Source organism: Ursus maritimus (assembly GCF_017311325.1).
Source record: "Ursus maritimus isolate PB19 chromosome X unlocalized genomic scaffold, ASM1731132v1 scaffold_X1, whole genome shotgun sequence".
NCBI lineage: Eukaryota > Metazoa > Chordata > Mammalia > Carnivora > Ursidae > Ursus > Ursus maritimus.
In genome coordinates, this window is record NW_024423319.1 from 74,402,522 (window position 1) to 74,416,819 (window position 14,298).

At 39.9% G+C, this 14,298-nt stretch overlaps 1 protein-coding gene across 6 annotated transcripts in view; it reads right to left on the reverse strand.

The window, feature by feature from the left end:
* Positions 1-14,298, reverse strand: part of PHKA1 (phosphorylase kinase regulatory subunit alpha 1) — a 143,231-nt gene that overhangs the window by 18,245 nt on the left and 110,688 nt on the right. For 4 of the 6 annotated variants that reach the window (XM_040631049.1, XM_040631041.1, XM_040631036.1 and 1 more), the window contains exons 19-23: positions 11,892-12,068; positions 10,185-10,276; positions 9,524-9,663; positions 1,158-1,314; positions 617-696 (exon numbers count right to left, since the gene is read on the reverse strand). In XM_040631049.1, coding sequence (XP_040486983.1) covers positions 617-696; positions 1,158-1,314; positions 9,524-9,663; positions 10,185-10,276; positions 11,892-12,068 — 646 coding nt within the window. The remainder of the gene's footprint in view (positions 1-616; positions 697-1,157; positions 1,315-9,523; positions 9,664-10,184; positions 10,277-11,891; positions 12,069-14,298) is intronic. The other 2 variants (XM_040631061.1, XM_040631056.1) reach the window with 1 other exon arrangement.

Below are 14,298 nucleotides of genomic sequence, written 5' to 3' on the forward strand. Positions count from 1 at the left end.
AATCCTAGCCCAGAGTCCCTCAGAGTGTGATCTCATTTGGAGACAAGGTTTTCACAAAGGTAATTAAGTTAGAGTAAGGTCATTGGGTGGACCCTAATCCAATATGCCAAGTGTTCTTATATAAAAGTTTGGGAAATTTGGACACAAAGACACATATAGAGGGAAGAAATGTGAAGAGACATAGGGAGCAAACAGCCATCTACAAGGCAAAGAGAGAGGCCTGGAAGAAAGTCTAGAGTATATCGGATTTTTGTGGGTGCTAATTCTACTTCCCTGCCCTGTTTAGGGCTGCTTTGGGATGTGAGGCTTGGGAAAGCCAATAAGTAAAAAACAAGCACAAAAACAAAAACCATCACCACTACCACCACCACCAACAACAACAAAAAACCCTAAAAAGCAAAATACATCTGCGTACTACTTCTTGTGAATTTACTCTTTCATTTACTCATACCCTGTCATTATCAACATTCTCATGCCAAGTGTCTCTGACAGAAGCGCACACATGTAGGACATTATCATCCAGTGACAGATTAGGGCAAGAGAACTGTTGTGAGTCCACACAGCTTCTTAAAGGCTCAGGGAAGCTTGATCAAACCCAACCAAAAACCATACTCACGCAGAGATGGTCTTCTCTCGAGGTTCTGGAGGGAGTCCCACCGTCAAATGTTTCTGGTGGGAGAGAAGGGCTGTACAAGCCTAAGAAGAGATAGCATAACAGCATTATCCTTCCCATAACACCTCAGCCTTCCATGATAATTACTCTTCTAGCCCACAGATCTTTGCTTTCCCTTAATTTACTGACACACAAACCCTCTTTCTCGGGAAATACCATGTAGATCAGAAGAGAGAGATTTTTAAGAAGAAACAATGAGGAATTTTTATCTCCTAAGAGGTAGGAACTTTTAAGCCTACTGTAAATTCATTCTTAAGCTGTAGAATTCTCATCATTTATAACATCTTATCATTTACAAACTTCAGTATTGTATATTTGACATTCACAAACAAAAAGCTAATTGAGTATCAGGAACTTAAGGTGGGAAAGACAACATCTCAAATGATCAGATGCTGTGGTTGCCTTAAAAATCAATTACGGAAACCAATTTTTAAAAAGCACCTCCATTTAGATTTGGTATAAATTCAAGAACTGTTTATAGTACCTCATCAAGTGCTTCCACCTTCTTCCTTAAGATTCCAGAGATATATCGGATCAGGCCCCAGTGACGAATTTCTCCAACTTTGCCATACAGTTCAGTAAGCAGCTCTCGGACTGTTGTACCCCCTTCATCATATAATTCAGTGTCCCAGTCAGGTCCTCTGGAATGTTAAAGAGAGGCCTACATTAATTATAAGTAAAGCTGCTGGCAACAATCATTTGTTTCAGTGTTATAACGTATATGCCTGCTTTTGGTAGGTCTCTCTCATTAGGAAATAAACGTTATTTACTAAGAATCCTTGTAAATCTGTGATTAGTAGTCGGCATGAAACCCAAATACCTAGACAAGAACAAGTCTTAGTTTCGGCTGTGCTTTGACAAAATGCTTTCTTTTACGCTCTTCATAGGCTTCAACGTAGCTGAAAACAAAGTCAAAGACTTAATTTAACTATTGAAAGTTCAGAAAGTATGCTACACTTAGGGAACTGAGAAAAAAAAGAATATGTGCTTATCTGTAAAGGATGCATATACATTATTGTTATAAAGATGATATAACAAGTCAATAGTAAAGTATCATAAAATATATGTAAATTGCTACAAAATTGAGAATTTAATTTATGATGAAGGAAGATTATTTATTAAACAATGTTAAGACAATCAAGTAGCCATCTGAAAAAGAAATTGGATTCATGCCTTACACTGAACATCAGAATTTCAAATATATCAAAGATTTAAATGTAAAGGTACTAGAAAAAATATGGGAGAACTACTTTATAACTCTGGGGGCAAGAGCATTGTTTAACTGTAACCTATACACAAGAAGCCATAAAAGAAATTGTGATGCACTTATATACATAAAAACAACAAAATTCATATTGCAGAAAACCACTGTAAGCAAAGTCATAGGACAAATTACAAACAGAAAAATATTTGCAATTCATAGGCCAATTTCCCTGATATATAATGAACTTCAACAGGGGTGCCTGGGTGGCTCAGTTGGTTAAGTGCCCAACTCCTTATTTTGGCTCAGGTCATGATCTCTGGGTGATGAGATTGAGCCCTGTGTTGGGCTCCACACTCAGTGAGAGTCTCCTCATTCTCTCTCCCTGTCCCTCTGCTCCTCACCCCACTCATGCTCTCTCTCTCAAAGAAAGAAAGAAAGAACTGCAACAAATAAATAATAAAAAAAGAAAAGACACAAAAGAAAATAGGTCAAATACTGATGGATTTATTTTTTATTTTTAAAAAAGATTTTATTTATTTATTTGAGAAAGAGAGAGAGAGCATGAGCGAGAGGGAATGGTAGAGGGAGACGGAGAAGCAGGCTCCTGGCTGAGCAGGGAGCCCGATGAGGGGCTTGATCCCAGGACCCTGAGACCACGACCTGAGCTGAAGGCAGATGCTTAACTGACTGAGCGACCCAGGTGCCCCAATACCAAGGAATTTTAAATATAGGAAAAGGTGTCTGATCTCACGCATAATAAGAAAAATTAAAATTAACACTATGCCAAGATAATACCTTTTAAAATCTATCATGTTGTCAAACATCCCCAAATTTGATAACACTGCATTGGTAAGGCTTTGGGAAAACAGGTACTCTCAGTGTCTTGCTGATGGGAGTGAAAATTGGGACAATCTCTCCGGAGAGCTATTTGGAAATACAGATTAATATTAAAAATGTCTATATTCTTTGATCTAGGAATTTTAATTCTGGCACATCTGTAGGATAGACTCCACACATGAGAAATGATACATGCCGTGAAATTATTTACTATAGTATTGTTTGTGATAGTGAATGATGGGAAACAACCCAAATGTCCATCAATAGGAGAATGGTTAAACAAATCATGGTATGTTCAAACAATAGAATGCTACGCAACTATTAGGAAAATATGCTGTAGATCTAGATTGTGACAGATTGTATGTTTTAAAATGACTCCAATAATGTTCTATCTAACACACCCTTCTTACAGTGTGACTTTTACAGTCCTCCTGTGAAGAGGGTGGGTCTGCGTTCTTTCCCCTTTGACCCAGGCATGCTTGTGACTAAGTTGAAAGTGCTGCTGTATGATTTCTGAGGCGAGATCGTAAACATTAAGGCAGCTCCACTTGGTCCTTTTATGGGGCACATACTCTTAGAACCTAGACATCAGGCTGTGAGGAAGTAGAGAGACACATGGGGGAGGTCATCTGTAGGTGTTCCGGGTGACAGGCCCAGGTGAGGTGCCAGTCAACAACCAGGATGAACCCCCAGATATATGAGTGGACACCCTCATGGTGACTTCAACCCCAGATGCTGTCGGACCACAACTGAATGAGCTCCCAAGTGAGAACTGCCTAGCTGAACTTAGATGAGCTCCAGAACTGTGACAGATAATTTAAACACTTTTTGCTTTTATTATCTCAAGCCACTGAGTTTTGGGGTTATTTGTTAACCAGTCATAGATAAATGGAATATATATGGAATGAATTTCAAGATAGTTTTAGTGAAAAAAAAAGCAAGGCACAGAACAGTGTATATACTATGCTTCCATTTGGTGAAACAGGTGTAAAATTATACACATATATGCTTTATTTACCTACATATGCATAAATTGTCCCTGGATGGATACACAAAAAACCAATACCACTGCCTGTGAGTTGGGGAACCAGAGGTGGGAGAAAGACTTTTTATCCTTTCCCTGTATCCTTTTGTACTTTAAACAGTTTGAACCATGATAATGTATTATCTATTCAATATATTAAATTACAGTAAATATACACTGTATATAATGTATTTAATACACTAAATATATTAAAAATAATAAATATAATTTAATATATTAAATATATTTTTAAAAACATGAAATAAAAAGTACCATAGGAAGAGTCAACAATGGATTAAAAAAAACTGTGAATGAAGGTTTGAAGAGTAACAGGATATTTATAGTTTCAAAGTATATTTCCACAAGATACTTTTTAATTACAAAGCGCAACATAAAAACTTTACAGTGGAGGAAATGTGGGAGATACTACCTTAACCGAGTGATAAAACCAGCAATGGGACTCATCGACACTAAGTGCCCTCCTGATATGACACACTGAGAAGAACTCAGCATGACTTCAGTGGTATTCCTGCCCAAAATGCATAACCTGGATTTAATTAGGAGAAAACACCAAATGAACCAAAATTTAGGGACATTCTGTAAAAATAATTCATCTGTATGCTTCACAAATGCCAACAACATGAAAAATAAAGACTCAAGAACTGTTCCAGATTAAAGGGACTGGGGACACGTGAGAATTGAATGAAATGCATCATTTAGATTTTCTTTTGCTGTAAAGACACTACTGGGACAACTGGCAAATATAGTCTGTAGATTATATAATAGCATTGTTTTTTAAAAAGATTTTATTTATTTATTTGTCAGAGAGAGAGAGAGAGAGTGAGTGCACACACAAGCAGGGGTAGCAAGCAGGGAGAGGGAGAAGCAGGCTCCCCGCTGAGCAGAGAGCCCGATGCGGGACTCGATCCCAGAACCCTGAGATCATGACCCAAGCTGAAAGCAGATGCTTAACCAACTGAGCCATTCAGGTGTCCTGATAACAGTATTGTTTTAACATTAATAATCTTTTTCTTTTTTTAAAAAAAAGATTTTATTTATTTACTTATTTATTTATTTAGAGAGTGCGTGAGTGGGGGGAGGTGCAGAAGGGGGGAGAGAGAGAGAGAGAGAATCTCAAGACTCTGTGCTGAGCAGGGAGCCCAACATGGGGCTCCATCTCAGGACCCTGAGATCATGACCTAAGCCGAAATCAAGAGTTGGACACTTAACCAACTGCACCACCCAGGCGCCCCTAATTTTCTGATTTTCGCAAGTGTACTGTGCTTATGTGAGAGAATTCGTACTGTGCTTATGTGAGGGAATTCCTAGTCTTTAGGAAATACACAATACACATTCAAATACTTAGGGGTTAGAAGGGGATCATGTCCACCACTTACTCTCAAATGATTCAGAAATCATATGTATGTGTGACGATGATGATAATGATGATAGAAAGAATGAGAGAGAGAGAGAGTGAGATTAAACCTGAGGAATCAGGGTGAAGGATATCCATAAAATTTTTTTTGTACTGTTCTTACAACTTTTCTCTAAGTTTGAAATGGTCAAAATAAAAATCAATAAATGAATAATATTTAAGGACATGCTTTGAGATTTCACAATCAGGGATGAACCTTTTTATTCCTAGAGATCAGAGAAAGCTTTCTGGAGATGACAGATGAACTAGGCCTTGATGGACAGCTAGAATTCCAACATGGAGAGATGGGATGTGGTAAAGGCAGACGGAAGAACATGAGCCACAGCGTGAAAGTGGTCATGTAGAGGCTGCTTTGGATATGACAAACTGTGGGCTATTCTGGTGAAAGTATTTACGTTGTGAGGGGGGAGCAATGGTAGATAAAGGTTGAAAGTCTGATCATAGAGGATGTATATTTGGCCACTGATTCCCAAAGGTAGTGGTGATATTGCAGGGAGAGGCAGGGGATGAGGAGGAGTTGAAGATGATGACACAATCTCAAGTCTGGGTGACTAAAAGAATGATGATACTATGAACATGGTCAGGAAGTGGTAGGTTTCTGATCAAGACAGTGAACTGGAGTTTAGATATGCTGAGTAAGAAGACATATATAAATTCCAAGTAGAATTAAAGACATAAAATTATCTTTTTAAAAAGAAGATTGTATTTATTTATTTATTTAGAGAGAGAGAGAGCATGAGAGGAGGGGGAGGGGCAGAGGGAGAGAGAGAAGGAGTCTCCCGCTGAGCAGGGAGCCTGATGCGATTGTGGGGCTTGATCCCAGGATCCTGTGATCATGACCTGAGCTGAAGGCAGACACTTAACCATCAGAGCCACCCAGACACCCTGACATAAAAATTTCTTTAAGAATTATTAAAGGTATTTAAAATATTTTTTAAATTCTGGGAGAGGATGCATGACAAGAAACCCAAAAAAGGAAAAGACTAACAGATTTGGTGATATAAAAACTAAACTTCTGCATAGAGAAAGGTATATGAATAATTAGCGATTAGTTGGACAAAATATCTGCAACAAGTATAACAAACAAAATAGTAATATCTAATATCAATAAGAAAAAAATATCAATAACTCAATAGAGAACAAACGAAGGTTATAAACAGACAATTCACAGAAGGAATGCTAATCAACTGAAATAGGAGACCCCACCTCTCAACTTCTACTCCTAAATCCACGAGGGATATCAGGCGAATTCCAAGTGTATTAAAATCCATGCAGCACATCATACACGCTCTACTCAAGTGGTCTGACATTACCTGGAATACTAGTTTTAGGGAGACTGTAGGTTCAATCAGATGTTATGGTGAAGTTAGTGAAACAGGATCAGATGAAGAGAACCCATGTTAGGAGCAGAAGAGTTGGCAGTCAACCGTGGATTATCTGAATTGGTGGGAAAGTATGAGCTTCTCATGTACAACTCCCTTCGTTTGCCCCTATCAACTACCTGACTGAATCTTCAGTTCTCATTCAAGCTACAGTCATTCCGTCCTTACCCCTTATCTCATCTTACGCTCTCTATCTTTCCATTAGTTTGCATTTAGCCTTGTGCCCAGCACATAATAAGCACTCAATAGGTATTTGTTGAGTAGAAGGCCTTACCCTAAAAGAAGAACAAAAGAAGCAGAGACATCAAAATAATAAGACCTCATGTCATTTTTGGGGCAGTAGCACATGACAAAGTCTATTGGGTGGCACCTAGGGTTGTATGAGAAGGGAAGTCCCTCCCAGCAGAAGACTGTCCAGAGGCGTATGTAGGGCACAAGCTCTCTCATCCAGAAGGGGTGGAGGGCAAGGAAAGTCCCAGGGGGGAGGGGAAGAGGAAGTTACATGTCTAGGTCATGTCCTTCAGTAGCACTGCGGGGCATCTCCAGGTTAGAGAGCAGCGAATGGCAGCAGTGGTTTGCCGTCTGCGTGGCCCTGGGCTTAACTCTTATTGGCAAAGATGGAGTAGGTTTCAAGGCGTATGCAAAGCAGGCAGGCCCCAAATGGCTAAAAATACGTTTGGGCTACTTTTGATACAATTAGATGTGTAAAAATTTGATCTTGGTGCTGGTGGGCTTTTCAGCTGTCTTTTTCACTTACTCATTAAACCCCACGATCTGATGGAAGCAGTGTGGGCTCTGGAGTCAGACAGACCAAGGGGACTTCATTACCGCCTAGAGGGCAGGAAAATCCCAGACCCCTCCTTGGTCTTCTTTGACACCACCCTGGCAGTAGGGGGAGGTGAGGCAGTGTCTCCTTTGTCACAGTAGGGCCAGAGTGTACGTCTGGGCTTCCCACTCAGCCCTTGTTGACAGGTGCGGGGCTGCAGATTTTTCTATGGTGCTTGGCTGGAGTAGGAGTGGTTATTGTCTAAAAGCTGTCTGTTGCCAGTCTGCCCTTTCCTGGTCCTTTGTCTAGAAAGAGTAGGCTTTTTTTAGGGCTCCTGTCATCTCTGCCCTTTGGCATTTTCAGGGTGGTGCATCAGGTGCACCTGATGCAGGATGTATGAGGCGACAAAGAAAACCCAGGTACATCACCACCTTGTCAATCCTCAGATCTTGAGGTCCTTAACCAGTCTGCCTTCTTCTTTCCATCTTTTAACACCTTGTTATGTTTCTTTTATAAATAATGTCCTCTTGTACTTAGCAGGAGGAACAGAGAGATGCATGTACTCTATCTTGTCTGGAATCAGAAGTCCCATTGTAGTTATGTTTTAAGAGCTTCATTGACTTTTAGAAATAATATTGAAATATTTAGGAATGAAATGATAAAACATCTGGTCTCTTTTTCAAAATAAGCTGGGAGAGAGTGAGAATATAGACGTGACAAGATTAACCATGTGTTTATAATTGTTCAGACTGGGTGATGGGTTCCCAAGGGCTCATTATGCCATTCTCTCTATTTTTGTATAAATTTGGACATTTCTATCTTAGAAAGTGAAAAGGAAAAGTTACTCTCCCTCCTCTGTGGAGGCTGGGCTTGAGGAGAGCAAGGTAGAAATAGTAAGACTTGTTAGAAAGCCAGAGCAATAGTCCTGGTGAGAGACGTGAGTGAAGGCAGCAATGCTAGCGTTGCAGAAGGTAAATATTTAGAGGTAAAACTGAAAAGCCTTGGTGCTTAACTGGATATGGGGCGAAGCTTGCTGATTAGGTAGGTTTTTTTTTTTTTTTTAAGATTTTATTTATTTATTTATTTGACAGAGATAGAGACAGCCAGCGAGAGAGGGAACACAAGCAGGGGGAGTGGGAGAGGAAGAAGCAGGCTCCCAGTGGAGGAGCCCGATGTGGGACTCGATCCCATAACGCCGGGATCACGCCCTGAGCCGAAGGCAGACGCTTAACCGCTGTGCCATCCAGGCGTCCTGATGATTAGGTAGGTGTTGGTTTCAACCACGAGGATGTAGAATTTTAGAATGTGACTCCATTTTTAATGTTTGACTACTGACTGCTTACAAGTCCTACTGCTCCTCCTTCCCTTCCAGCCTACACCTGGGCAAGGTGCCAGGGAAATCCGAGTGTTCCCTCCTTTGGTGCTGGTGAGAACCTTTATCCTAGCCTCACCTCCTAATCATAATAAAACCCCAATGCAGCCCCCTTTCCCTGCTCACTCAAGCTTTTTTTTTTTTTTTTTTTGGACCAACTTGGGAATCTGTTCCACTCTCCCCAGAAGTCTCATTATGTGAGTAGTAAACATTTTACACTCTTTTGGTACATGTGTGGCATCATCAGTCTCAACATCCAAATCAAACTTAGAGGAGGGGAGCCCATCCTGCCTCTTCAGGTTGACGACTACATGAATAAATGAGGAGGTTCAGGTTATATTTGGCGGGGAAGTAAGGGACAGGAGAGAGTTCAATTTGGGTATACTGAGTTTGAGGTACTTACATATAATGTACCTAGCAGGGTTCCAGACACATAGCAAATACTCAGAAATGCTAGTTAATTGTTTTCTGTAAGCCTCCATGTTCATACTTGTTTTGAGTTAAGTATTTATCTGTGGATTTTACCAAATAACAGAGGCTTAAAATAATTAAAATAATAATAATAGCAGTTACTGGTCACCTACTGTGTGCCAGGCATTGTATTAGAGATTTTGCAGATATTTTATCTTGTTTAATCTTTACAACAGTTCTATGCGGTAGGTATAATCCAGATTTTATAAATGAGAACAACTGAGGCTTGAGGTTACACAGTGGGTAGGTTGCAAAATTCAAATCCAGGTCAATGAGACTCCAAAGCTGTGCAGTACTTACTATGTTTTACTTCCTCTCTACGTGAACATGAACGGAGACTGAGAATATTTATCACTTACTTCATATTATACAGCATGTAAAGGATATCAGCTTGCTCCTGTAAGCTGGAGGTCTCCTTCAACTGTAAAACCAGTGCTTTGAAGTCCACCTCCCCAGACTGGTCTCTAGGAAGATGGATTTCTACATGAACGGAGGGAACCTTTAGTTTTAGAAAAGACAAAAAAAAAAATTAAGTCTACTTGTGGACTTAATGCCCTAGAGTGTTGATCTTTTCACCTCTAAACCTTTTCCATAAGAATTCCCTAAATTTTGATGAGAAGTAAAACAAAAACAATGAAACCTTCCAAATGAATGATGTAGCAATTTAGTTTTCTTAGAGCCTGGCTAGAAAAGGTTGCTGGAGGGGAGGGGCGTGGGGGGATGGGGTAACTGGGTGATGGGCATTGGGGAGGGTATGTGTTGTAAGGAGCACTGCTTATATAAGACTGATGAATTACAGATCTGTACCCCTGGAACAAATAATACATTGTATGTTAATCAGTTGAATTTAAGTTAAAAGAAAAAGAAAAAAGTGAACTAAAAAGGAGTATATCTTCACCAGGGTAGCATTTTGCCTATCACCAGTTACTAGCAGAAACCATAATGGCTAGTTCTGTTATTTGCCACAAAGATGGCAGTTTTGCGAATAGCTGACAGAAAAAAACTCATGTGCAAGTTTACCTGGTCCTCTCGTGGGCCATGAGGTGAGTCAAGTAAGTTGAATGAAGGCCGGGAAGCCTGAAATATCTTTGTAGGAAGATACATGTGAACATCTGTAAAAGGTTGACATTTATGGTAAAGGTTAGATAATTTAGGAGACTAAAAAATAAAATTCACATTTATACGCAACCGATAATTTATTGACCACTACACCTGTAACTAATGATGTACTATCGGTTGGCTAACTGGATTTAAATTAAAAAAATTCACAATTGCCCTCAAAATGAAGTTGCGCAGGAGTTGTTCTCTGTAGAACAAGAGTGAGAAATTTATCGTTTCTTGCTAATATCACAGAAAAGAAATATGAATATCAGATAATTTAAAGATTGTTCAATCAAACATACTTTCAATGGAATGCCTAGAACTGTAGCATTAAATGGCCATTTAAGATATTAAATCCTATGAATGTAATCAATATCACAATGGTGCTATCACTGATACTTTGATAGAATACCACATATAACAGAAAGAACCCAGTTCTGCTTTCTATTTTCTGGACTGCCCTGGGGAGGTATCTGGCTGTCAGCAGTTGGGTTTCCTTGAGAATAAATAAATGGATGATCCTATGTAGGGAATCAAAAAATGTAGTGGCCAACCTATTTTGAGATATTCCTAAAATTTTTATTTATAGTCCAAATACTTACCATAACCTTAAAGGAGTGACCGTCTTGTCACTTTCACCATTTTACAGATACAGAAAGAGAGATACAGAGCTCAGAAAAATGGTTCAAGCAAGTAAGTAGCAGAGCTGGGAATTAAGCTCCAGTTTCCTGATTCACAATCCAGAAGGATATTTCAATAAAGCTGATTTTTTTCACAGAAGCCTTTGTCAAGGAAGCATACCCAAAGGGAATGCTGAGCTCTTCCCTGTTTTAAATGTTACATGATTCATGTTTAATATCTGTGGTTAGTAATGGTCAATAAAGTTTTAGACAGCAAGAACATGCATCTCAATCATTCCCATCATCCCTAGAATGTTACCATTAGGTCCTCTCGGCGTGGCCAAGGAGCCCTTCTGTCCCTTCATAGGCAGCTACCGTAGAGGCACTGCATACTCTTAGGAACCACGACTCCTTCTAGCAATGTGTAGTAGAAGACATCCTCCACTGCAAGTACCTACCGAAGGCGGGCAGTGGTCCCGGGGAGGACAATGACAGAGTTGTTGAGCAATGAGTTACTGTAGTTGAGAAACGCAGCTCTACACAGCTGGAACAACTCACTGTAAATGTCACAGCTGACCCAAGGGAGCCAGATGCAGCTTTACTTAAGGGACAGTAGCTCCCTCTTCATTGCGAGGTTATCTTGTAATAGTTTGCAGTGCTCTCTCTTTAAATAAAAGTGCTTCCAAAGGAGTAACTTTCCCAAAGGAAACATCTTTTTTCCATCATTTTAACACGGATGTTAAAATGCTCCGTGTCTCTTGTTCTGCTGCTTCTCGTGATGTAATGGTTAAACCAGACTATATAGCACTATCAATGGCAAAATTATACACAATTCATTAACTTCACATATATTTGAGTGCCTACTATGTTCCTTCTGTCTGAGATGCTGGGGATAAAGCAGTGAACAAAACAAGGTTCCTGCTTACACTGTAATAAACGCCCCGCCCCCATCCTGGGCTTCACGTCAATCCTGTGCCTGACTCTAGTGAGTCATGGCATTACTCACTCTGTACATGCAGCTCCTTAGCCTTGGTCACCAAGGACATGAAGTCGCAGGTTGTTTGCACAGCAGCTCGGAACCGATCTAGCCCTCCCTTCTGTGAGGTAGGGGCTAGTTTAGGATGGGGAGCAGTGTGCGCCAAAAGGTGATCTAAATAACGAGCAACTTCATTACCACAGCGAGCTGCAAGGTTAGTGGGGGGAGGGGGAAGAGAAAAAAATGAACATTTTAGTTACTCCACAGTCTGCCCCACCAAACAGAATGATCGGCTCCTGTGCCCATAACACAGCACCGGAAGTAGGTTGTTTTAGATCATGGCGGCGGGAAGGGAAGGTTGTGATCACTGTATAATATTGTAGCTTCACCATTTAGAAACTATGGCCATTTACCAGGACCTACCTGTTCTTCCACTTTGCTGACACAATATGAGGCCCTTGAAAGCAGTATGAGCTTATTATACGATAGGTGGAGCAAGGATTTCATAATCTGCAGATGTGCATGTGATGGGGGAGGTGGTGGCAGCAGTGGTGGCGAGGAGCAGAATAGGGCCCTTGGAATCTCACTGGTAGGAGGAGACTTTGGTGAGCAAAGGCAAAACTCTTCCACTAAACACCAGACTTAGCTAAAAACAGACCCATAAATGGCAGCTACAGTTGCTAATGAAAAGAACAATCTCCACGTGGCCTTGGTGCCAAAAGGATTACTGGCCACATATTGGTCCTTTTCATCACCGTATTCATTTAGTCACCAAATATTTATTGCCCACTATGTACTAGGGGGTGTACTAGGTGCTGAGGTTTCAGTGGTGAAGACGACAGATATGGTCCCTATCCTCTTGGACTCTCCATCCCCCATACACCTCCTGTAACATTATCTCTGACTATGGATAATGGAAACAAAACACATACCCATACCTCATGGATCCTAACATTTCAGACTGTACATAACATTTGCAACATTTATAGTTGGAAAAGCACAATGTTTGGATCAATATTAAAGTCTGTGAGGTTAGATATGCACCATCTTTTTTGATCATCCTCAGTGATCTCTCCAGAAGTTTTTCTGTGTTCTGATGTGATTTAAAAAAAAAAAATCTTATTTATTTGTTTGAGAAAGAGAGAGCACGAAGGGGGGGGTCAGAGGGAGAAGCAGACTTCCCGCTGAGTGGGGAGCCTGATGTGGGGCTCGATACTGGGACTCCAGGATGGTGACCTGAGCCAAAGGCAGACACTTAGCCAACTGAGCCACCCAGGTGCCCCTGTTATGATGTGATTAATGGAAACTAGTAACGCTGTAAAAATGGAACTCATTCTCAGTGACATCCGAATTACAAATATTATAACCTTGAATACAATATAGATACTTCAGTGAAGGTTATGAAGAATACGGAGAGAAGTGTTCTTGGCATGGCAGGGCTGGTAAGCAATAAACACGGCATTGTGAGACCACTGATGAGTAAAACCAGAGAGGAGAAAGTGACTTGGAATGCACTGGGTGCATACACAACTAATGTTGTGCATACACAACTAATGAATCATAGAACTTTACATCAAAAACCAGGGATGTACTGTATGGTGACTAACATAATATAATAAAAAATATTATTAAAAAAAGAATGCATAATATCAAATTTAGTAATATATATCATTAAAAAGATAACATTTTAGAAAGTAAGAGAATGAGTGCTACAGATGAAAGTCACAACTACCTGTAGAATAGCAAACAACCTCAATATGTGATTATTCTGGTCTGCTTTCCAAAATATTTGTTTATGCCAAGATGGGTATCATGACTGGGCTAATTATTAATAACAGGAAATAACTACAAAGTTATTTAATGTATTTTTCCAGTGAAGAAATTCGCTATTTTAGATCTTACAAAAACAAATGCAGAGTGAATTAAACGGTACTTAGGTGAGTAAATGCTGAGCCCAAACAAGAAAATCATCCTCTGACTGATAATGTGTTGGTCTATTGTATATGAGATAATGCTTGCTACCTCAGTAAGGAAAGCCAATTTATTTATTTTTCTCTAACATACCACTCTTAAGATAAAGAAATTGGCTGCCTTAAGATATAGGCTAACAGGCAAATACCCAGACAATGAGAGCAGGCAAACCATATTTTAGATAGCTAGAAGAAGAATTTGCTCCTATTGGCCCTTCTCTCTTTGGGATTCAAACAATGTTTTATGCCTTGCCTAGGTTAGTGTTAACACTTCAGGGTGTTTCTCAGTCATTTGTAATATATGCCCCCAGGATGCTTTCTCACTATATCATCTTCGTATTCCTAGTAGCCAATTAGATCTGTTGTGCTTTATTTGTCTAGTTTGCAATATGAAAGCAATAGGCACACTGAATAGGCTTTTTCAAACTATGCAGACCTCTCCAGAGATTCTGATGGGCCCTGGTAAC